This window comes from Aquarana catesbeiana, linkage group LG05, assembly GCF_042186555.1.
Source record: "Aquarana catesbeiana isolate 2022-GZ linkage group LG05, ASM4218655v1, whole genome shotgun sequence".
Classification (NCBI taxonomy): Eukaryota; Metazoa; Chordata; class Amphibia; order Anura; family Ranidae; genus Aquarana; species Aquarana catesbeiana.
Window position 1 is genome coordinate 316,550,336 of NC_133328.1, and position 27,234 is coordinate 316,577,569.

At 42.5% G+C, this 27,234-nt stretch overlaps 1 protein-coding gene across 2 annotated transcripts in view; it reads left to right on the forward strand.

Moving 5' to 3' along the window:
• Nucleotides 1-27,234, forward strand: part of MARCHF11 (membrane associated ring-CH-type finger 11) — a 205,822-nt gene that overhangs the window by 48,838 nt on the left and 129,750 nt on the right. Inside the window, exon 1 of one of the 2 annotated variants that reach the window (XM_073632698.1) lies at nucleotides 17,287-17,612. The exons of the other annotated variant lie outside the window; for it this stretch is intronic. Within the exon in view, the coding sequence (XP_073488799.1) occupies nucleotides 17,409-17,612 (204 nt within the window). The 5' untranslated portion in view covers nucleotides 17,287-17,408. Of the gene's footprint in view, nucleotides 1-17,286; nucleotides 17,613-27,234 lie in introns of those variants that run through there. 2 annotated transcript variants of the gene reach the window in all.

Here is a 27,234-nt window from a genome sequence, read left to right on the forward strand (position 1 = left end):
AATAATGGTCACATATCGTTCTAACATAGCTGGATGAGTAAACACATAAATCGGCTATGAAATAATGCAAATTTTACAACCTATAAATAGTTATGAAGAAGTGTATAATAAATGCAAGTGGAAATAGTTGGGAAATCGATAAAGAATGGAAAAAATTGAAAAAATTTTTAAAAAATATATGAAAAAAACAAAGAAAATATTTTTTTATTATTTTCATATATTGTTTCCATTTTTTCCATTCTTTATCCGTTTCCCAACTACTCCCACTTGCATTTATTATACACTTCTTTATAACTCTCTATAGGTTGTAAAATTTGGGACAGGCAGGTCACGGGAGTCAACAGAGGTAGCAAGCTGTGCTGAGAACCTTGCTGAAGGGTACGGGGCGCACACATGATTTCACAGGCAGGGAGTGAGAGCCGCGAGCTGCAAGATATCGAACAGCAGGGGGCGGGCGCAAACGTGGCCATCATGGGTTACTGGAATGCCCGCAGTCCCAACAACCAATGACTGTAGATCGGTGGAGATGTGCACTTCAGGCTGGTGGGCTAATGGTTTCTGGACAGTAGTGTCACTTGGTCCACGTCCGGAGCACGGTCTGCTATTTGATAACGGCTGCTATCAGGGACAAGGTCATCCAGTGCCCAGAGCAAAGAGGCCAGACTGTGCCCCTCCTTCATTATGTACGAACTTAGGAGATGCTACCCCAGGCAGTCATCCGCTTGTCAAAATGCTTTGTAGTAGAATCTGGTGCCCCGATCCATACAGTAAACCGCTGCGCCCAGGGCATCTGTCCCTCCTGCCCACCCCTTGTACCAGCCCTGGCTGCTATAGAGGAATGTGCTTTGTTCATATTTCACATCTGAGGTTTACAATCAATTTAACCATCAGTTGATATCCACTTGCTGTGTGTGCAATATCCATTGAATGGGTTGTTGACTACAGAGATCGATGAAATGAAATGGATGCAAGGTGTATAAATTGATGGCAAGGGGAGTTATTGTATGCAGATTCGATGTTGATTTGGTAATAGATTGGTGTGTGATGGTGGAGTGTATGAAGGCTGGCAGTACATGGCTGTACATACATAGCTGTGTAGAGGGCGATCTATGATGAGAGTGGTGTGTGGAGACTTTTAGGGTGTATGGAGGAAAGGATGAAGACTGGCTGTACATACATACATAGGTGTAGAGGGTGAGTAGTGATGATAGTGCTGTGAGTGGTGTGTGGAGTGTGTGAGTGTGAGTGGTGGAGAGGATGAAGACTGGCTGTACATACAGTATCTCAAAAGTGAGTACAACCCTCACATTTTTGTAAATATTTTTTCTATCTTTTCATGTGACAACACTGAAGAAATGAATCTTTGCTACAATGTAAAGTAGCGAGTGTACAGCTTGTATAATAATAATTGTATATGAGTGTAAATTTGCTGTCCCCTCAAAATAACTCAACGCACAGCCATTAATGTCTAAACCACTGCCAACAAAAGTGAGTACACCCCAAAGTGAAAATGTCCAAACTGGGCCTGAAGTGTCACGATTTTTTGTGGCCACCATTATTTGCCAGCACTGCCTTAACCCTCTTGGGCATGGAGTTCACCAGAGCTTCACAGGTTGCCACTGGAGTCCTCTTCCACTCCTCCATGATGACATCACGGAGCTGGTGGATGTTAGAGACCTTGCACTCCTCCACCTTCTGTTTGAGGATGCCCCACAGATGCTCAATAGGGTTTAGGTCTGGAGACATGCTTGGCCAGTCCATCACCTTTACCCTCGGCTTCTTTAACAAGGCAGTGGTCTTCTTGGAGGTGTGTTTGGGGTCGTTATCATGTTGGATTAATGCCCTGTGGCCCAGTCTCCAAAGGGAGGGGATCATGCTCTGCTTCAGTATGTCACAGTACATGTTGGCATTGATGGTTCCCTCAATGAACTGTAGCTCCCCAGTGCCGGCATTATTCGTGCAGCCCCAGACCATGACACTCGCACCAACAAGCTTGACTGTAGGCAAGACACACTTGTCTTTGTACTCCTCACCTGGTTTCTGCCACACACGCTTGACACCATCAGAACCAAATAAGTTTATCTTGGTCTCATCAGACCACAGGACATGGTTCCAGTAATCCATGTCCTTAGTCTGCTTGTCTTCAGCAAACTGTTTCAGGGTTTTCTTGTACATCATCTTTAGAAGAGGCTTCCTTCTGGGACGACAGCCATGCAGACCAATTTGATGCAGTGTGCGGCGTATGGTCTGAGCACTGACAGGCTGACCCTCAACCCCTTCAACCTCTGCAGCAATGCTGGCAGCACTCATACGTCTATTTCCCAAAGACAACCTCTGGATATGACGCTGAGCACGTGCACTCAACTTATTTGGCCGACCATGGCGAGGCCTGTTCTGAGTGGAACCTGTCCTGTTAAACTGCTGTATAGTCTTGGCTACCGTGCTGCAGCTCAGTTTCAGGGTCTTGGCAATCTTCTTATAGCCTAGGCCATCTTTATGTAGAGCAACAATTCTTTTTTTCAGATTCTCAGAGAGTTCTTTACCATGAGGTGCCATGTTGAACTTCCAGTGACCAGTATGAGAGAGTGAGAGCAATAACACCAAATTTAACACACCTGCTCCCCATTCACACCTGAGACCTTGTAACACTAACAAGTCACATTACACAGGGGAGGGAAAATGGCTAACTGGGCCCAATTTGGACATTTTCACTTTGGAATGTACTTACTTTTGTTAACAGCAGATTAGACATTAATGGCTGTGTGTTGACTTATTTTGAGGGGACAACAAATTTACACTATTGTTAGCCTAGGCCATCTTTATGTAGAGCAACAATTCTTTTTTTCAGATCCTCAGAGTTCTTTGCCATGAGCTGCCATGTTGAGCTTCCAGTGACCAGTATGAGAGAGTGAGAGTCAGGTTCTTCCCATTCACACCTGAGACCTTGTAAAACTGACATGGGGGAGGGAAATGGCTAATTTGGCCCAATTTGGACATTTTCCCCTAGGGGTGTACTCACTTTTGTTGCCAGTGGTTTAGACATTAATGGCTGTGTGTTGAGTTATTTTGAGGGGACAGCAAATTTTACACTGTTATACAAGCTGTACACTCACTACTTTACATTGTAGCAAAGTGTCATTTCTTCAGTGATGTCACATGAAAAGATATAATAAAATATTTACAAAAATGTAAGGGGTGTACTCACTTTTGTGAGATACTGTACATACATGCATACATACATAGCTGTAGAGGGTGATCTATGATGAGAGTGCTGTGGGTGGAGTGTGGAGAGGATACAGGCTGGCAGTACATAGCTGTATATACATAGCTGTATAGATAGTGATCTGTGATGAGAATGCTGTGAGTGGTGTGTGGAGTGTATGGTGGAGATAATGAAGGGCAGACTGGCAGTACATAGCTGTATATACATAGGTGTAGAGGGTGATCTATAATGTGAGTGGTGTGTGGAGTGTATGGAGGAGAGGATGCATAGCTGCTTGTACACACAGTGGGGCAAAAAAGTATTTAGTCAGCCACCAATTGTGCAAGTTCTCCCACGTAAAAAGATGAGAGAGGCCTGTAATTGTCATCATAGGTATACCTCAACTATGAGAGACAAAATGTGGAAACAAATCCAGACAATCACATTGTCTGATTTTTGAAAGAATTTATTTGCAAATTATGGTGGAAAATAAGTATTTGGTCAATATCAAAAGTTCATCTCAATACTTTGTTATATTTCCTTTGTTGGCAATGACAGAGGTCAAACGTTTTCTGTAAGTCTTCAAGGTTGTCACACACTGTTGCTGGTATGTTGGCCCATTCCTCCATGCAGATCTCCTCTAGCGCAGTGATGTTTTGGGGCTGTCGCTGGGCAACATGGACTTTCAACTCCCTCCAAAGGTTTTCTATGGGGTTGAGATCTGGAGACTGGCTAGGCCACTCCAGGACCTTGAAATGCTTCTTACGAAGCCACTCCTTCGGTGTGGCGGTGTGTTTGGGATCATTGTCATGCTGAAAGACCCAGCCACGTTTCATCTTCAATGCCCTTGCTGATGGGAGGAGGTTTGCACTCAAAATCTCACGATACATGGCCCCATTCATTCTTTCATGTACACAGATCAGTCGTCCTGTTCCCTTTGCAGAGAAACAGCCCCAAAGCATGATGTTGCCACCCCCATGCTTCACAGTAGGTATGGTGTTCTTTGGTTGCAACTCAGCATTCTCTCTCCTCCAAACACGACGAGTTGTGTTTCTACCAAACAGTTCTACTTTGGTTTCATCTGACCATATGGCATTCTTCCAATCCTCTTCTGGATCATCCAAATGCTCTCTAGCAAACCTCAGACGGGCCCGGACATGTACTGGCTTAAGCAGGGGGACACGTCTGGCACTGCAGGATCTGAGTCCCTGGCGGCGTAGTGTGTTACTGATGGTAGCCTTTGTTATGTTGGTCCCAGCTCTCTGCAGGTCATTCACTAGGTCCCCCATGGGGTTCTGTGATTTTTGCTCACCATTCTTGTGATCATTTTGACCCCACGGGGTGAGATCTTGCGTGGAGCCCCAGATCGAAGGAGATTATCAGTGGTCTTGTATGTCTTCCATTTTCTAATTATTGCTCCCGCAGTTGATTTCTTCACACCAAGCTGCTTGCCTATTGCAGATTCAGTCTTCCCTGCCTGGTGCAGGTCTACAACTTTGTTTCTGGTGTCCTTCGACAGCTCTTTGGTCTTCACCATAGTGGAGTTTGGAGTGTGACTGAGGTTGTGGACAGGTGTCTTTTATACTGATAACACGTTCAAACAGGTGCCATTAATACAGGCAATAAGTGGAGGACAGAGGAGCCTCTTAAAGAAGAAGATACAGGTCTGTGAGAGCCAGAAATCTTGCTTGTTTGTAGGTGACCAAATACTTATTTTCCACCACAATTTGCAAATAAATTCTTTCAAAAATCAGACAATGTGATTGTCTGGATTTGTTTCCACACTTTGTCTCTCATTGTTGAGGTATACCTATGATGACAATTACAGGCCTCTCATCTTTTTAAGTGGGAGAACTTGCACAATTGGTGGATGACTAAATACTTTTTTGCCCCACTGTAGGTGTAGAGGGTGATCTATGATGAGAGTGCTGTGAGTGGGGTGTTGAGAGGATACAGGCTGGCAGTACATACAGTGGGGATGGAAAGTATTCAGACCCCCTTACATTTTTCACTCTTTGTTATATTGCAGCCACTTGCTAAAATCATTTAAGTTCATTTTTTCCTCATTAATGTACACATAGCACCCCATATTGACAGAAAAACACAGAATTGTTGACATTTTTGTAGATTTAATAAAAAAGAAAAACTGAAATATCACATGGTCCTAAGTATTCAGACCCTTTGCGGTGACACTCATATATTTAACTCAGGTGCTGTCCATTTCTTCTGATCATCCTTGAGATGGTTCTGCACCTTCATTTGAGTCCAGCTGTGTTTGATTATACTGATTGGACTTGATTAGGAAAGCCACACACCTGTCTATATAAGACCTTACAGCTCACAGTGCATGTCAGAGCAAATGAGAATCATGAGGTCAAAGGAACTGCCTGAAGAGCTCAGAGACAGAATTGTGGCAAGGCACAGATCTGGCCAAGGTTACAAAAAAAATTCTGCTGCATTTAAGGTTCCTAAGAGCACAGTGGCCTCCATAATCCTTAAATGGAAGACGTTTGGGACGACCAGAACCCTTCCTAGAGCTGGCCGTCTGGCCAAACTGAGCTATCAGGGGAGATGAGCCTTGGTGAGAGAGGTAAAGAAGAACCCAAAGATCACTGTGGCTGAGCTCCAGAGATGCAGTCAGGAGATGGGAGAAAGTTGTAGAAAGTCAACCATCACTGCAGCCATCCACCATTCGGGGCTTTTTGGCAGAGTGGCCCGATGGAAGCCTCTCCTCAGTGCAAGACACATGAAAGCCTGCATGGAGTTTGCTAAAAAAAACACCTAAAGGACTCCAAGATGGTGAGAAATAAGATTCTTTGGTCTGAGGAGACCAAGATAGAACTTTTTGGCCTTAATTCTAAGCGGTATGTGTGGAGAAAACCAGGCACTGCTCATCACCTGTCCAATACAGTGCCAACAGTGAAGCATGGTGGTGGCAGCATCATGCTGTGGGGTGTTTTTCAGCTGCAGGGACAGGATGACTGGTTGCAAGCGAGGGAAAGATGAATGCGGCAAAGTACAGGGATATCCTGGATGAAAACCTTCTCCAGAGTGCTCAGGACCTCAGACTGGGCCAAAGGTTTACCTTCCAACAAGACAATGACCCTAAGCACAGAGTTAAAATAATGAAGGAATGGCTTCACAACAACTCCGTGACTGTTCTTGAATGGCCCAGCCAGAGCCCTGACTTAAACCCAATTGAGCATCTCTGTAGAGATAAAGAGAGAGATGGCTGTCCACCAACGTTTACCATCCAACCTGACAGAACTAGAGAGGATCTGCAAGGAGGAATGGCAGAGGATCCCCAAATCCAGGTGTGAAAAACTTGTTGCATCTTTCCCAAAAAGACTCATGGCTGTATTAGATCAAAAGAGTGCTTCTACTAAATACTGAGCAAAGGGTCTCAATACTTAGGACCATGTGATATTTCAGTTTTTCTTTTTTAATAGCTCTGCAAAAATGTCAACAATTCTGTGTTTTTCTGTCAATGTGGGTTGCTGTGTGTACATTAATGAGGAAAAAAAATGTACTTAAATGATTTTAACAAATGGCTGCAATATAACAAAGAGTGAAAAATCTAAGGTGGTCTGAATACTTTCCGTCCCCACTGTAGCTGTATATACATAGGTGTAGAGGGTGATCTATGATGTGAGTGGTATGTAGAGTGTGGAGAGGAGAGGATACAGACTGGCTGTATATACATAGGTGGAGGGTGATCTATGATGAGAGTGATGTGAGTGGTGTATGGAGGATAGGATACATAGCTGTATACACATAGGTGGAGGGTGATGTACGATGGGTGATGTGTAGAGTATACATAGCTGTATACACATAGGTGATGTACGATGAGTGATGTGTAGCGTATACATAGCTGTATACACATAGGTGATGTACGATGAGTGATGTGTAGAGTATACATAGCTGTATACACATAGGTGATGTACGATGAGTGATGTGTAGAGTATACATAGCTGTATACACATAGGTGGAGGGTGATGTACGATGGGTGATGTGTAGAGTATACATAGCTGTATACACATAGGTGATGTACGATGGGTGATGTGTAGAGTATACATAGCTGTATACACATAGGTGATGTACGATGGGTGATGTGTAGAGTATACATAGCTGTATACACATAGGTGGAGGGTGATGTACGATGAGTGATGTGTAGAGTATACAAAGCTGTATACACATAGGTGGAGGGTGATGTATGATGAGCAGTGTGTAGAGTATACATAGCTGTATACACATAAGTGATGTACGATGAGTAATGTGTAGAGTATACATAGCTGTATACACATAGGTGGAGGGTGATGTACGATGGGTGATGTGTAGAGTATACATAGCTGTATACACATAGGTGGAGGGTGATGTACGATGAGCGATGTGTAGAGTATACATAGCTGTATACATATAGGTGATGTACGATGAGTGATGTGTAGAGTATACATAGCTGTATACACATAGGTGATGTACGATGAGCAATGTGTAGAGTATACATAGCTGTATACACATAGGTGATGTAGGATGAGCGATGTGTAGAGTATACATAGCTGTATACACATAGGTGATGTAGGATGAGCGATGTGTAGAGTATACATAGCTGTATACCCATAGGTGATGTACGATGAGTAGAGTATACATAGCTGTATACACATAGGTGATGTACGATGAGTAGAGTATACATAGCTGTATACACATAGGTGATGTACGATGAGTAGAGTATACATAGCTGTATACACAAAGGTGATGTACGATGAGCGATGTGTAGAGTATACATAGCTGTATACACATAGGTGATGTACGATGAGCGATGTGTAGAGTACACATAGCTGTATACACATAGGTGATGTGCGATGTGTAGAGTACACATAGCTGAGTACACATAGCTGTATACACATAGGTGATGTACGATGAGCGATGTGTAGAGTACACATAGCTGTATACACATAGGTGATGTACGATGAGCGATGTGTAGAGTACACATAGCTGTATACACATAGGTGATGTACGATGAGCGATGTGTAGAGTACACATAGCTGTATACACATAGGTGATGTACGATGAGCGATGTGTAGAGTACACATAGCTGTATACACATAGGTGATGTACGATGAGCGATGTGTAGAGTACACATAGCTGTATACACATAGGTGATGTACGATGAGCGATGTGTAGAGTACACATAGCTGTATACACATAGGTGATGTACGATGTGTAGAGTACACATAGCTGTATACACATAGGTGATGTACGATGAGCAATGTGTAGAGTACACATAGCTGTATACACATAGGTGATGTACGATGAGCGATGTGTAGAGTACACATAGCTGTATACACATAGGTGATGTACGATGAGCGATGTGTAGAGTACACATAGCTGTATACACATAGGTGATGTACGATGAGCGATGTGTAGAGTACACATAGCTGTATACACATAGGTGATGTACGATGAGCGATGTGTAGAGTACACATAGCTGTATACACATAGGTGATGTACGATGAGCGATGTGTAGAGTATACATAGCTGTATACACATAGGTGGAGGGTGATGTACGATGGGTGATGTGTAGAGTATACATAGCTGTATACACATAGGTGATGTACGATGGGTGATGTGTAGAGTATACATAGCTGTATACACATAGGTGATGTACGATGGGTGATGTGTAGAGTATACATAGCTGTATACACATAGGTGGAGGGTGATGTACGATGAGTGATGTGTAGAGTATACAAAGCTGTATACACATAGGTGGAGGGTGATGTATGATGAGCAGTGTGTAGAGTATACATAGCTGTATACACATAAGTGATGTACGATGAGTAATGTGTAGAGTATACATAGCTGTATACACATAGGTGGAGGGTGATGTACGATGGGTGATGTGTAGAGTATACATAGCTGTATACACATAGGTGGAGGGTGATGTACGATGAGCGATGTGTAGAGTATACATAGCTGTATACATATAGGTGATGTACGATGAGTGATGTGTAGAGTATACATAGCTGTATACACATAGGTGATGTACGATGAGCAATGTGTAGAGTATACATAGCTGTATACACATAGGTGATGTAGGATGAGCGATGTGTAGAGTATACATAGCTGTATACACATAGGTGATGTAGGATGAGCGATGTGTAGAGTATACATAGCTGTATACACATAGGTGATGTACGATAAGTAGAGTATACATAGCTGTATACACATAGGTGATGTACGATGAGTAGAGTATACATAGCTGTATACACATAGGTGATGTACGATGAGTAGAGTATACATAGCTGTATACACAAAGGTGATGTACGATGAGCGATGTGTAGAGTATACATAGCTGTATACACATAGGTGATGTACGATGAGCGATGTGTAGAGTACACATAGCTGTATACACATAGGTGATGTGCGATGTGTAGAGTACACATAGCTGAGTACACATAGCTGTATACACATAGGTGATGTACGATGAGCGATGTGTAGAGTACACATAGCTGTATACACATAGGTGATGTACGATGAGCGATGTGTAGAGTACACATAGCTGTATACACATAGGTGATGTACGATGAGCGATGTGTAGAGTACACATAGCTGTATACACATAGGTGATGTACGATGAGCGATGTGTAGAGTACACATAGCTGTATACACATAGGTGATGTACGATGAGCGATGTGTAGAGTACACATAGCTGTATACACATAGGTGATGTACGATGAGCGATGTGTAGAGTACACATAGCTGTATACACATAGGTGATGTACGATGAGCGATGTGTAGAGTACACATAGCTGTATACACATAGGTGATGTACGATGTGTAGAGTACACATAGCTGTATACACATAGGTGATGTACGATGAGCAATGTGTAGAGTACACATAGCTGTATACACATAGGTGATGTACGATGAGCGATGTGTAGAGTACACATAGCTGTATACACATAGGTGATGTACGATGAGCGATGTGTAGAGTACACATAGCTGTATACACATAGGTGATGTACGATGAGCGATGTGTAGAGTACACATAGCTGTATACACATAGGTGATGTACGATGAGCGATGTGTAGAGTACACATAGCTGTATACACATAGGTGATGTACGATGAGCGATGTGTAGAGTATACATAGCTGTATACACATAGGTGATGTACGATGAGCGATGTGTAGAGTACACATAGCTGTATACACATAGGTGATGTACGATGTGTAGAGTACACATAGCTGTATACACATAGGTGATGTGCGATGAGCAATGTGTAGAGTACACATAGCTGTATACACATAGGTGATGTACGATGAGCGATGTGTAGAGTATACATAGCTGTATACACATAGGTGATGTACGATGAGCGATGTGTAGAGTACACATAGCTGTATACACATAGGTGATGTACGATGAGCGATGTGTAGAGTACACATAGCTGTATACACATAGGTGATGTACGATGAGCGATGTGTAGAGTACACATAGCTGTATACACATAGGTGATGTACGATGAGCGATGTGTAGAGTACACATAGCTGTATACACATAGGTGATGTACGATGAGCGATGTGTAGAGTACACATAGCTGTATACACATAGGTGATGTACGATGTGTAGAGTACACATAGCTGTATACACATAGGTGATGTACGATGAGCGATGTGTAGAGTACACATAGCTGTATACACATAGGTGATGTACGATGAGCGATGTGTAGAGTACACATAGCTGTATACACATAGGTGATGTACGATGAGCGATGTGTAGAGTACACATAGCTGTATACACATAGGTGATGTACGATGAGCGATGTGTAGAGTACACATAGCTGTATACACATAGGTGATGTACGATGAGCGATGTGTAGAGTACACATAGCTGTATACACATAGGTGATGTACGATGAGCGATGTGTAGAGTACACATAGCTGTATACACATAGGTGATGTACGATGAGCGATGTGTAGAGTACACATAGCTGTATACACATAGGTGATGTACGATGAGCGATGTGTAGAGTACACATAGCTGTATACACATAGGTGATGTACGATGAGCGATGTGTAGAGTACACATAGCTGTATACACATAGGTGATGTACGATGAGCGATGTGTAGAGTACACATAGCTGTATACACATAGGTGATGTACGATGAGCGATGTGTAGAGTACACATAGCTGTATACACATAGGTGATGTACGATGAGCGATGTGTAGAGTACACATAGCTGTATACACATAGGTGATGTACGATGAGCGATGTGTAGAGTACACATAGCTGTATACACATAGGTGATGTACGATGAGCGATGTGTAGAGTACACATAGCTGTATACACATAGGTGATGTACGATGAGCGATGTGTAGAGTACACATAGCTGTATACACATAGGTGATGTACGATGAGCGATGTGTAGAGTACACATAGCTGTATACACATAGGTGATGTACGATGAGCGATGTGTAGAGTACACATAGCTGTATACACATAGGTGATGTACGATGAGCGATGTGTAGAGTACACATAGCTGTATACACATAGGTGATGTACGATGAGCGATGTGTAGAGTACACATAGCTGTATACACATAGGTGATGTACGATGTGTAGAGTACACATAGCTGTATACACATAGGTGATGTACGATGAGCGATGTGTAGAGTACACATAGTTGTATACACATAGGTGATGTACGATGAGCGATGTGTAGAGTACACATAGCTGTATACACATAGGTGATGTACGATGAGCGATGTGTAGAGTACACATAGCTGTATACACATAGGTGATGTACGATGAGCGATGTGTAGAGTACACATAGCTGTATACACATAGGTGATGTACGATGAGCGATGTGTAGAGTACACATAGCTGTATACACATAGGTGATGTACGATGAGCGATGTGTAGAGTATACATAGCTGTATACACATAGGTGATGTACGATGAGCGATGTGTAGAGTACACATAGCTGTATACACATAGGTGATGTACGATGTGTAGAGTACACATAGCTGTATACACATAGGTGATGTGCGATGAGCAATGTGTAGAGTACACATAGCTGTATACACATAGGTGATGTACGATGAGCGATGTGTAGAGTACACATAGCTGTATACACATAGGTGATGTACGATGAGCGATGTGTAGAGTACACATAGCTGTATACACATAGGTGATGTACGATGAGCGATGTGTAGAGTACACATAGCTGTATACACATAGGTGATGTACGATGAGCGATGTGTAGAGTACACATAGCTGTATACACATAGGTGATGTACGATGAGCGATGTGTAGAGTACACATAGCTGTATACACATAGGTGATGTACGATGAGCGATGTGTAGAGTACACATAGCTGTATACACATAGGTGATGTACGATGTGTAGAGTACACATAGCTGTATACACATAGGTGATGTACGATGAGCGATGTGTAGAGTACACATAGCTGTATACACATAGGTGATGTACGATGAGAGATGTGTAGAGTACACATAGCTGTATACACATAGGTGATGTACGATGAGCGATGTGTAGAGTACACATAGCTGTATACACATAGGTGATGTACGATGAGCGATGTGTAGAGTACACATAGCTGTATACACATAGGTGATGTACGATGAGCGATGTGTAGAGTACACATAGCTGTATACACATAGGTGATGTACGATGAGCGATGTGTAGAGTACACATAGCTGTATACACATAGGTGATGTACGATGAGCGATGTGTAGAGTACACATAGCTGTATACACATAGGTGATGTACGATGAGCGATGTGTAGAGTACACATAGCTGTATACACATAGGTGATGTACGATGAGCGATGTGTAGAGTACACATAGCTGTATACACATAGGTGATGTACGATGAGCGATGTGTAGAGTACACATAGCTGTATACACATAGGTGATGTACGATGAGCGATGTGTAGAGTACACATAGCTGTATACACATAGGTGATGTACGATGAGCGATGTGTAGAGTACACATAGCTGTATACACATAGGTGATGTACGATGAGCGATGTGTAGAGTACACATAGCTGTATACACATAGGTGATGTACGATGAGCGATGTGTAGAGTACACATAGCTGTATACACATAGGTGATGTACGATGAGCGATGTGTAGAGTACACATAGCTGTATACACATAGGTGATGTACGATGAGCGATGTGTAGAGTACACATAGCTGTATACACATAGGTGATGTACGATGAGCGATGTGTAGAGTACACATAGCTGTATACACATAGGTGATGTACGATGAGCGATGTGTAGAGTACACATAGCTGTATACACATAGGTGATGTACGATGAGCGATGTGTAGAGTACACATAGCTGTATACACATAGGTGATGTACGATGAGCGATGTGTAGAGTACACATAGCTGTATACACATAGGTGATGTACGATGAGCGATGTGTAGAGTACACATAGCTGTATACACATAGGTGATGTACGATGAGCGATGTGTAGAGTACACATAGCTGTATACACATAGGTGATGTACGATGAGCGATGTGTAGAGTACACATAGCTGTATACACATAGGTGATGTACGATGTGTAGAGTACACATAGCTGTATACACATAGGTGATGTACGATGAGCGATGTGTAGAGTACACATAGCTGTATACACATAGGTGATGTACGATGAGCGATGTGTAGAGTACACATAGCTGTATACACATAGGTGATGTACGATGAGCGATGTGTAGAGTACACATAGCTGTATACACATAGGTGATGTACGATGAGCGATGTGTAGAGTACACATAGCTGTATACACATAGGTGATGTACGATGAGCGATGTGTAGAGTACACATAGCTGTATACACATAGGTGATGTACGATGAGCGATGTGTAGAGTATACATAGCTGTATACACATAGGTGATGTACGATGAGCGATGTGTAGAGTACACATAGCTGTATACACATAGGTGATGTACGATGTGTAGAGTACACATAGCTGTATACACATAGGTGATGTGCGATGAGCAATGTGTAGAGTACACATAGCTGTATACACATAGGTGATGTACGATGAGCGATGTGTAGAGTACACATAGCTGTATACACATAGGTGATGTACGATGAGCGATGTGTAGAGTACACATAGCTGTATACACATAGGTGATGTACGATGAGCGATGTGTAGAGTACACATAGCTGTATACACATAGGTGATGTACGATGAGCGATGTGTAGAGTACACATAGCTGTATACACATAGGTGATGTACGATGAGCGATGTGTAGAGTACACATAGCTGTATACACATAGGTGATGTACGATGAGCGATGTGTAGAGTACACATAGCTGTATACACATAGGTGATGTACGATGTGTAGAGTACACATAGCTGTATACACATAGGTGATGTACGATGAGCGATGTGTAGAGTACACATAGCTGTATACACATAGGTGATGTACGATGAGAGATGTGTAGAGTACACATAGCTGTATACACATAGGTGATGTACGATGAGCGATGTGTAGAGTACACATAGCTGTATACACATAGGTGATGTACGATGAGCGATGTGTAGAGTACACATAGCTGTATACACATAGGTGATGTACGATGAGCGATGTGTAGAGTACACATAGCTGTATACACATAGGTGATGTACGATGAGCGATGTGTAGAGTACACATAGCTGTATACACATAGGTGATGTACGATGAGCGATGTGTAGAGTACACATAGCTGTATACACATAGGTGATGTACGATGAGCGATGTGTAGAGTACACATAGCTGTATACACATAGGTGATGTACGATGAGCGATGTGTAGAGTACACATAGCTGTATACACATAGGTGATGTACGATGAGCGATGTGTAGAGTACACATAGCTGTATACACATAGGTGATGTACGATGAGCGATGTGTAGAGTACACATAGCTGTATACACATAGGTGATGTACGATGAGCGATGTGTAGAGTACACATAGCTGTATACACATAGGTGATGTACGATGAGCGATGTGTAGAGTACACATAGCTGTATACACATAGGTGATGTACGATGAGCGATGTGTAGAGTACACATAGCTGTATACACATAGGTGATGTACGATGAGCGATGTGTAGAGTACACATAGCTGTATACACATAGGTGATGTACGATGAGCGATGTGTAGAGTACACATAGCTGTATACACATAGGTGATGTACGATGAGCGATGTGTAGAGTACACATAGCTGTATACACATAGGTGATGTACGATGAGCGATGTGTAGAGTACACATAGCTGTATACACATAGGTGATGTACGATGAGCGATGTGTAGAGTACACATAGCTGTATACACATAGGTGATGTACGATGAGCGATGTGTAGAGTACACATAGCTGTATACACATAGGTGATGTACGATGAGCGATGTGTAGAGTACACATAGCTGTATACACATAGGTGATGTACGATGAGCGATGTGTAGAGTACACATAGCTGTATACACATAGGTGATGTACGATGAGCGATGTGTAGAGTACACATAGCTGTATACACATAGGTGATGTACGATGAGCGATGTGTAGAGTACACATAGCTGTATACACATAGGTGATGTACGATGAGCGATGTGTAGAGTACACATAGCTGTATACACATAGGTGATGTACGATGAGCGATGTGTAGAGTACACATAGCTGTATACACATAGGTGATGTACGATGTGTAGAGTACACATAGCTGTATACACATAGGTGATGTACGATGAGCGATGTGTAGAGTACACATAGCTGTATACACATAGGTGATGTACGATGAGCGATGTGTAGAGTACACATAGCTGTATACACATAGGTGATGTACGATGAGCGATGTGTAGAGTACACATAGCTGTATATACATAGGTGATGTACGATGAGCGATGTGTAGAGTACACATAGCTGTATACACATAGGTGATGTACGATGAGCGATGTGTAGAGTACACATAGCTGTATACACATAGGTGATGTACGATGAGCGATGTGTAGAGTATACATAGCTGTATACACATAGGTGATGTACGATGAGCGATGTGTAGAGTACACATAGCTGTATACACATAGGTGATGTACGATGTGTAGAGTACACATAGCTGTATACACATAGGTGATGTGCGATGAGCAATGTGTAGAGTACACATAGCTGTATACACATAGGTGATGTACGATGAGCGATGTGTAGAGTATACATAGCTGTATACACATAGGTGATGTACGATGAGCGATGTGTAGAGTACACATAGCTGTATACACATAGGTGATGTACGATGAGCGATGTGTAGAGTACACATAGCTGTATACACATAGGTGATGTACGATGAGCGATGTGTAGAGTACACATAGCTGTATACACATAGGTGATGTACGATGAGCGATGTGTAGAGTACACATAGCTGTATACACATAGGTGATGTACGATGAGCGATGTGTAGAGTACACATAGCTGTATACACATAGGTGATGTACGATGTGTAGAGTACACATAGCTGTATACACATAGGTGATGTACGATGAGCGATGTGTAGAGTACACATAGCTGTATACACATAGGTGATGTACGATGAGAGATGTGTAGAGTACACATAGCTGTATACACATAGGTGATGTACGATGAGCGATGTGTAGAGTACACATAGCTGTATACACATAGGTGATGTACGATGAGCGATGTGTAGAGTACACATAGCTGTATACACATAGGTGATGTACGATGAGCGATGTGTAGAGTACACATAGCTGTATACACATAGGTGATGTACGATGAGCGATGTGTAGAGTACACATAGCTGTATACACATAGGTGATGTACGATGAGCGATGTGTAGAGTACACATAGCTGTATACACATAGGTGATGTACGATGTGTAGAGTATACATAGCTGTATACACATAGTTGATGTACGATGTGTAGAGTATACATAGCTGTATACACATAGGTGATGTACGATGTGTAGAGTATACATAGCTGTATACACATAGGTGATGTACGATGAGTGATCTGAGCGGTGTGTAGAGAGTGTAGAGTGTCAGTGAGGCTCCTCCCCCCGCTCATGTCTCATCAGATGATTTGCTGCCTCCCCCAGTGATGGAGCCGGACACACAGTGACCCCGCACCGCTCTCTGGTGTCACACAGCCGGCCACAACGATCACATTGGAGCTGGATAGCGGGATGCGGGGTGACAAGCCGGAGGATGAGCCGGGGGATGAAGATAAACAAGAGCCGGAGAAGAAGGAGGAGGACGGACAGGAGTCGGTGTGTGTTGGCGGAGGAGCATCTTCTGGGGCAGACAGCAGCACGGACTCGGAGAGTGTAGAGAGCGGAGATACTCCCAGTCCTCCGACCTGTAAGATCTGCTTCCAGGGCCCTGAGCAGGTAATAGTGTCATGCTGGGACATCATTGTCCACCCTTCCCCTGTGTGTGTACTGGATGGAGGCTCCTCATTAGATGTACACATCTGTCACACCTTTCATGTCCTCTGCACTTTCATCCTTCCACATCCTCCTCTCACAGTCCTGGCTCCTCATTATCCCAACTTTCTCCCATCATTAGGGTTCATTAAGAACATTTTAAACATGCCATGATCCTGCAGCCCTCCTCTACCTGGAAGTATGTTGTCATTTATACCAAGCTTCTGTGATCCCCAGTACTGGATTCAATAAAGCCCTAAGGCCCCATTTACAGCTCGCAATTTGAGATCGCTGGCAGAATCGCTGTGATTCTGCCCGCAATCCCAAATCGCATGGCAATCACGCACATCACGCTGCGCTCATTGTCCTTCAATGGCACCCCAAACGCGATGTGTGACACCTCCACAAATCGGGCAAAGCACGTCACCCAAAAAGGAGCAGGAGCTTCTTTTCAGGCAACAAACACACATAGGGCAGCCCATTGGAGTGAATAGGCTGCCCTACGAGGGAAACCGTGTGAAAATCACAATGTCAAAATCGCATAGCGGGAACGCTCGTTCTCACTACGCAATTACGTGAACAGGGACTTTTCTGGCAGTATGGGCCTTTAAAATGGCCTGCATCAGATTAAAAAATCCCTGCTGCCTGTTACAGTAAGTTTAGGTAGTACTTAATCGGAACTAAACCCATTGATTTAACAGCTTCCCAAAACGGTTACATTCAAGGCATGCCATGAATGATAACTGTCACAGTTGCTCGTGCTTTCAGATGAACTGTCAAGCCATCAAATGGTCAAATTAGTCACATGTGCAGCATCATGGCAGCTGCAAATCAAACAGAGGCTAAGATGGCAGCTTCCTTGGCTGTAAAAGGATAGGAAGGTTTAATTCAACTCTAATAGCACCACGTTTACAAAGTAACACTTTTACTGCTCCAGATTCAAAAATAATTAATTCCAGTTCATAGATTGTGAAATTGGAGGTAATTAAAGCAGAACTAAGCCCATCGATGTAACAGTTTAAAAAAAGCAGTTACGTTCCCAGCTCGTGCTGGGAATGTAAAGTAACTGTCACATTGCTTGTGCTCTCAGCCAAAGTGTCTAACCATCAAACGACTGATGTCATAACTAATCACATTGTGTAGCATCATGGTAGTTACAGATCAAACAAGGCCAAGATGGCAGCTTCTTTGGCAGATATTGATAGGAGGGTTACGCACTTTAAGACCAACTGAAATGCGGAGTACAGAGGCAGGAATAGTGCCTGTCTCTGTACACCGTGTTGCAGGCGGCACATTTGCTGCCACTACCCCTCTTCAGCTGTCACTGGTTGTTAAGAACGCTGTCAGATTTACAGCCAACAGCCTCCTAACAACCATTGATATTGATAGTGAGTAGAGCCTGATGGAGGGGAAGCTGAGACAATAGTGCTTTATCAGGTCCACTCTCTTGTGTTTGACAGCTGGCAGTGGGCAGATTCTTTAGCCAATAGCTGGCCGACTATAGATGATGGATCCACCCACTGCCTGCTGCCAATCACAAGCGGAGAGGACCTGATGGGGAGCTAGTGTTTCAGCTTTCCCATCATGTTCCTCCCACAAAACCCTTTGGACACTGCTCTGTCTTTGAGACAGCTACAGCGGGAGGAGGGAGTTCAGCTGCACTAAAGATCGGGTATCTTTAGTGCCGGTTCACACAGGGGCGGCTTCAAAGTCGCCAGACTCTCATCCGACTCTGAAGCCGCCCTGTACAGCGTGACTTCAGCGCGGTTTGCAAAACGAATTCTGTACTGAGGTCAATGCAAGCCGCTCCGAAATCACCCCAAAGTAGTACAAGGAGCCTTTTTCTAAGTTGGAGACTTGAGTCGCTCTTATTAGAATGGTTCCATTGTACTGAATGGAACAGGACTTGTCAGGCTGACAAGTGGCCTGACAGGTCGCCCCTGTGTGAACAGGCACTTATAGACACTCCAGTCTCAGTGGTCCTCCACGTGAAGTGCATGTCCCTTATTCATGCACCTGTACAGGCATTTTTGAGCTTTTTTTGCAGCATCCTAGGCTTGGGCATTTTTTAACAACTTCCAGCCTAGTCCTTATCTAGCACGCCTTTCCTACATGTAAAAAATATCATTTTTTTGCTATAAAATTACTCAGAACCCCCAAACATTATATATGTTTTTTTTAGCAGAGACCCTAGGGAATAAAATGGCAGTCATTGCAATATTTTATGCCACACAACATTTGGCAGCAATTTTTCAAATGCATTTTTCCTGGGAAAAAAAAATGTTTCATTAACTACAAAAAACCCAAAACACTAAATTAGCCCGATTTTTTTGTATAATGTAAAAGATGATATTACGCCGAGTAAATAGATACCTAACATGTCATGCTTTAAAAGTGCGCACACTCGTGGAATAGCGCCAAACTTTGGTACCTAAAAATCTGCAAGCCCGCAGGGACGGAGGCGCTTTAAATTTTTTATTTTTTAACACTTTCCCTTTATATTGTTTTTTTGATCACATTTATTCCTATTACAAGGAATGTAAACATCTATGACAGGTCCTCATTACAGAGGGATTTTAGATCTATAAGACCCCTCATTTCTCCTCTAGTCTAGAAAGCATGAGATAAAAAAAAAAAACCATCTCAGCCATTCCAGCTAAAAACACGGCAGTGTTTACATCTGCAGAGGCCAGAAGTGATGTCATAACATCACGTCTGGCCTCCGAAAGTCATAGAGAAGGCCAGGGACCATCTGGTCCTCAGTCAGCTCTATGATAAACGGCCACCGCCGGCCGATTCATTCTCTGGCTCACCGATTGCACGGGGGCGAGCTGGTAGAAGCACCGGAGGGCGGCAGAAGGGGGAGGGGGTCAAGCAGCTGAACAGCCATTATGATTGTTTTTACTTTGCAGGGAATCGCTGGCAGAAAAAAAAAGATATCTCAATGATGCCTGCAGCTGCAGGCATCATTCAGATGTCTCCACTCAAAGTCCAGGACGTCAATGGAAAGCTAGTTACTAGGGAAAAAAATGTGATATGCACATTTTTGAGGATTTTCAGATGCTGCCATTGAAGTCTAGTGGGGCTAATAACACTTGAAGCTTGTAGCTCAAAAGAAGCTCATGTACATATTGGCTACAAGCCTCAAGCGACACTACGCTCAGGTGTGAACAGGCACTAATGAAAAACATGGGATTTTGGATGTTGAACGTTTTGAGGCTTCAAGTTACAAAATACTCAGGTGTGAATGGGGTCTAAGAAGGGTCCAGTGATACAACAGATTATGACAGTAGGGGGCGAAATGATGGAGAAAGTAAAATTCCAGTTGTAAAGTAGAGGTAGGATGGGTTTCCATAAAAAGAAGAGTTTTCAAGGATTGCCTGAGGGTGGACAGAGTAAACGATAGCTAGAGGGATTGGGGTAGGGAGTTCCATCCTCAGCGTATACTCACAATGTTATCAGACTCATCAAAAGCTCAGACTCTTCTTTAACTTTAGCTGAAAATCATGAATGAGAAAACATAATAATGTTGTTTTACCAGTGGTTGTATGTATGTTAGTGATCTGACTTGCTTTTAGATTTCATTCTCAGGCCAGGTGTACTGCTCAAGGCATGACTATACAGTGGTAAACCCATAAATCCAATGCGGGTTCACTATGTGTTTGTTTAAAAAAAGATTCATAAAATGAAAGTGGAGCCATTGCCAATAAAATGTGTAGGTTGAGAAGTGAATTTCAGCATGCCATTGGTTGCTATGAACAACGTTTCCACCTTTCCTGTTCTCCATTGTTTATACATGAAGCCCAATGTCTAATGGTGGCCATACACACTTCGACTTTATTATCATGTCAATGTGCGATTCAATCAAAGTGATCGAAACAGCAAACAATCGAATAGTCATAACTGTTTCTCTGATCGATTTAGACACAATTTAGATCAGAATCAATCAAACTGAGTTTGTTGGATAGGGTGAAAAATGAACCATTATGTTGTATCGATCAGCAGTACTGAGATGCTTTTTCATAAAATCGATCCTAGTTTGATCAATCAGATTATGAGATTGCATGGTAAAAACAGGGATGCAAGTGATACATTATGATCGTATCTTTGAAATATCGATCAAAATCCACTTCACGTGTGTGAATGGGTTGTCAACTAAAGATTGATTATTCCTATTGCTAAAGATTGGAAATTAAATTGATCATTTATCGAAGCATAGATGGCCGCCATAAACATTTGAACATATCTGTAAGACAATAGAAGGACTAACTATGATGTACAAAAGGCACTTAGCCATAGCAACTAGGGCTTAGTTTACTGTTGTCAGATTTAAGCACTGATTTATTGGCAGGGGTTAATGCACTTTGAACTTTCCCTTTCTAAATAGGCCCAGATAATTCTATTATGTCAGCTAAAGGAGTATTAGGTTTGTGTTGTCTGTTATATGTTAAAAATATGACATTGACTCTCTTGCACTGACTGTGATGCTTGAATATGTGGATAGATCATAGAATTCTTGTCTGTTCATTGACTTTTCTAGAGTACCAAAAAAGCCAAAGAATGTCATAGTCCTGATGTAATTTTAGAGTGAACGTGACCTGGCATAAAAGGTTTCTCAATCAATAACACTGCTGAAGTATAGGAACCTTGTGGTGCAATCACTTAAAGTAATCTCCAAATTGGCTCCTGTATCCTTGTGGAGCCCCTTGAATCCTTTGTTCAGGCTGTACAGGGGCCTCAGAGTTCCCTACAGGTCAAGTCCCACTCTTCCCTTACTTATACTCCACCCCATCATCAAATTCTAGAGCAGCCTTTCTCAACCTTTTAACATGGAGGATACCTTGAAACAACTTTCCAGTCTCAGGGAACCTTTGCTGATAGTTACTATACCTACCGCTCATGGTACATAGTGTGATGGTCACTGGGGATTCACTCCTTACATTTGTAATTATTGGGGAGAATTTATCCCACTTACAGATAGATAAAGAGAAAACTATTGTCAGCAGTTACCTAAGAGACAGAAATTGCTCATTGCTCAAGGAACACCAAGCAACTTCAGGAGACATCTTAGGGTTCCTCGGAACTCTGGTTGAGAAATGCTGTGCTAGAGCCTGTACAGCCTACTGATATTCTGACATTTGACCATTGAATGAGGGGAAGCAGAGCTAAGAGTTATGCCCCGTACACACGAGCGGATTTTCCGTCAGAAAAAACTTGGATGGTTTTTCCGATGGAATTCCACTCAAGCTTGGCTTGCATACACGGTCACACAAAAGTTCTCTGAACTTTCTACCCTCAAGAACGCGGTGACGTTGAATGAAGTTCACTGCTTCCGAGCATGCGTCGAATTGTTTCCGAGCATGCGTAGGAATTTTGCGCGTTGGAATTGCTACAGACGATCGGAATTTCCGTTCGGAACTTTTTGCGACCGAAAAATAGAGAACCTGCTCTCAATCTCTGGAATTCCGCCAGCAAAAGTCCGATGGAGCATACACACGGTCAGAATTTCCGACCAAAAGCTCACGTCGGACTTTTGCTGGGGGAATTTTCAATCGTGTGTACGGGGCATTAGGAGGAAACCGGGCATAATCTTGACTTTAATCCTACTTACAACCTGGATTTGAAATCTATGGGACAAAAGGATGAAGAATAACAGGAACCACAAGGTCTTGCACTTTGGCACTCTTGATACCTTTTAAACCAGATCAGATTCACCGTAAATTGAGTTTTGGGTATATGTAGATCAGCATCATGATTATACCCGGTGTTTGTAATGGCTTTGTGTTTTTTCAGTGACGCACACAGTGCGGTTTATTTACTAAAAATGGAGAGTGCAGAACCTGGTGCAGCTGTGAATGATAGCCAATCAGCTTCTAACGTCAGCTTGTTTAATTAAGCTTTGAAAAAAAACAAAAACAAAAAAAAAACGAAGCTGATTGGTGTCTATGCGCAGCTGCATCGGATTATGCACTCTCCAGTTTTAGTAAATCAACCCCAGTATACAGTACTTTGCAGGACTATAGTGCAACACACTCCATACATGGCATGTGTAGTACAAAATAAATTCCGGTCGAGATGGAGGCAAGTGTCATTTGTTTAGATTGTGCTGCAAGTTCCATTTCATTTTTGTACAGTTGCAGCACTCATTGGTCAAGCATCTTATTAGGAAAATGAATAAGTGTGGTCTGATTCTGCTGGCTATTATTGCTTTTTATAAGGGAGATTGCCCTAAAATGCATTTCACAGATGTATATAGAAAATATTGATATACTTGGTGAATGATGTCTGTGTAAGTAAAAAGAAAACAAAAACAAAAAAACAAAAACTGTGATTGAAGGTTAATGAGAATCAGCACCCCGGACAGCTCTCAGACTCAAAGACTGCTGGTCTGGATTTTTTTTTCTTCCTGGTCTATTAAACATGGATATAAGGGAATGATTAGCATGGCTCTACCAAGTATCCTATAATAGCAGATACTCAATGTGTTATTTTCCATTTGATTTGGAAGTAATGGTATAAAAATCGTTTTTTGAAGACAGTGTTGTACCTTAGTGTGCTTTAATGTAGAATTTTCTGCTTCTGTTTTGACTAATGTTAGCCGAACAATGATTCTGTCCTTGTAAATTTAGAAAATCTACAACCAAGTGATAAAACTTAAAGTATATGGGAAACAAACCCGTGGAAGATGTTTTAGACTTATTCAAAAGCAAAAAAAAATTAAAAAAAAAGCTTTAAAAATCACCTTTAATAACGACATCTGTGCTCTGCGCCTTTGTGTATATTAAAGCAAAGGCAATAATGAAAGTTACACTCCAGTCAAAATAGAAAAAATAAATCTGATCTTTGGACATTAAGGCTGGGTTCACATAATGAGCATGCAGCAGCTCACAGCAGGGGTCCGATGTGCCCTCGTTCACTGCTTCAGGTCTGATTTCGAATTTATGGCCGAATTTGGACCCGAAATTGACCAAAAGACGCACAGGACTCCTGGAGCCACTGTGGAGATATGTGAACCGGCTCCATAGAGAGCACAATCTTGTACTAGTGTGAATCCAGCCTAAAGCGGAACTTCAGTCATTTTTTCAACTTTCCATCTATTAAATCTTCTGCTCTTGTTGTTTTAACTTTGGATAGTAAAACATTTTTTTTCTGCTAGTAAATACCTTATACAGCTCACTTCCTGTTTCTTGTCTGGTAAAAAGCCTAGGCTTATGACATCATGCACATCTCCCTCTCTAACTCTCATGTGAGTTTGCCAGGGGATGGGTCATAAGAGGGCCAATGAGAGCTGCATGGCTGCAGAGCTGGAGGTGTGCCAGGAACAGACAGACAGCAGTTTCAGCTGCCCACAGTTTAAATGGACGCAGCCAGACTCAGTGGAGGGAGCTTTCTACAGCATATTTGGCAAGTACAGAATCACAGTTTATATAAAATAATATGCAAAGTGGTTGGAGGGAAGCTTCAGAATGGCAAATATGTTTTTATTACAAATTATGTGGGCAGACTGCAGGTCCTCTTTAAGCCTCCCTCTATCTCCCTCCCTACTAATTGCCTTGTTAGTTTTCAAACATTCGAATCTCTAAACCCCTTTTAGTTACTTAGGCCTCATTCGCATGGGTGTACCAATCTGTACACCTGTGTGAAGGGCTCTTTTTGCCTGCATGAGATGTACAGGTGTTCTTATGGAATGCAGCCGCTATACGAACAAATGACAACCACCCCAACCTATAACTAGCCTTTGCAGCAAGGATCACATGAACGGACAACACACATCAAAAACAAACAAAAAATCTCAACCCACTTACCAGTCAGCCTGCAACAAACCAAATTGACCCTGTCTAACAGGTCACATTAAAAACAGGGGGTTTAGTCGCACACATCTGGAAACATATGGGTAACCTGCAGCAGCCACATCAAGGCGCCCCAGTGTACTGCGGTCCTAACTCTATAATTTTGAGAGTCTCCCAAGTTGGAGCACATACAGTGCCTTGCAAAAGTATTCACCCCCTTGGCATTTTTCGTGTTTTGTTGCCTCACAACCTGAAATTAACATGGATTGTTTGAGGATTTGCATCATTTCATTTACAGAACATGCCCACAACTTTGAAGATGTTTTTTGTTTTTTTTATTGTGAGGCAAACAACAAAAAGGACAGAATAACAGAAAAAGTCAATGTGCCTAATTATTCACCCCCCCCCTAAAGTCAATACTTTGTAGAGCCACCTTTGTGGCTATCACAGCTCCAAGTCACTTTGGATAAGTTTCTATGAGCTTGCCACATCTTACCACTGGGATTTTTGCCCATTCCTCTTTGCAAAACTGCTCCAGCTCCTTCAAGTTGTATGGTTTGCGCTTGTGAACAGCAATCTTTAAGTCTGACCACAGATTTCCTATTGGATTGAGGTCTGGGCTTTGACTAGGCCATTCCAACACATTTACATGTTTCCCCTTAAACCACTCAAGTGTTGTTTTAGCAGTATGTTTGGGGTTTATTGTCCTTCTGGAAGGTGAACCCCCGTCTTAGCCTCAAATTACACACAGAATGCTACAGGTTTTGCTCAAGAATATCCCTGTATTTAGCACCATCCATCTTTCCCTCAACTCTGACCAGTTTGCCAGTCCCGACTGCTGAAAAACATCCCCACAGCATGATACTGCCACCACCATGTTTCACTGTGGAGATGGTGTTCTTTGGGTGATGTGATGTGTTGGGTTTGCCCCAGATATAGCGTTTTCTTTGATGGCCAAAAAGTTCAACTTTAGTCTCTTCGGACCAGAGCACCTTCCTCCATACATTTTGGGAGTCTCCCACATGCCTTTTCGCAAAACGTGCCATTTTGTTTTTTGCTTAAAGTAATGGCTTTCTTCTGGCCACTCTGCCATAAAACCCGACTCTATGGAGCGTACGGCTTATTGTCGTCCTATGTACAGATACTCCAGTCTCTGCTGTGGAACTCTGCAGCTCCTTCCCTTCAGGGTTACCTTAGGTCTCTGTGCTGCCTCTCTGATTAATGCCCTCCTTGCCCGGTCTGTGAGTTTTGGTGTGCGGCCGTCTCTTGGCAGGTTTGCTGTTGTGCCATGTTCTTTCCATTTGGTTATGATAGATTTGATGGTGCTCCTAGGGATCATCAAAGATTTGGATATTTTTTTTTATAACCTAACCCTGACTTGTATTTCTCAACAAAATTGTGCCCTACTTGTTTGGAGAGTTCCTTGGTTTTTATGGCAGTGTTTGGTTAGTGGTGCCTCTTGCTTAGGTGTTGCAGCCTCTGGGGCCTTTCAAAAAGGTGTGCATATGTAATGACAGATCACGTGACATTTAGATTGCACACAGGTGGACATCATTTCACTAATTATGTGACTTCTGAAGGTAATTGGTTGCACCAGAGCTTTTTATGGGCTTCATAACAAAGGGGGTGAATACATACACACATGCCAATTATCAGTTTTTTATTTCTGGAAAATAGTTTTATGTATATATTTTTCTAATTTTACTTCACCAACTTAGACTATTCTGTTCTGATCCATCACATATAATTCAGATTAAAAAAACATTGAACTAAAAGCTGTAATGTAACAAAATAGG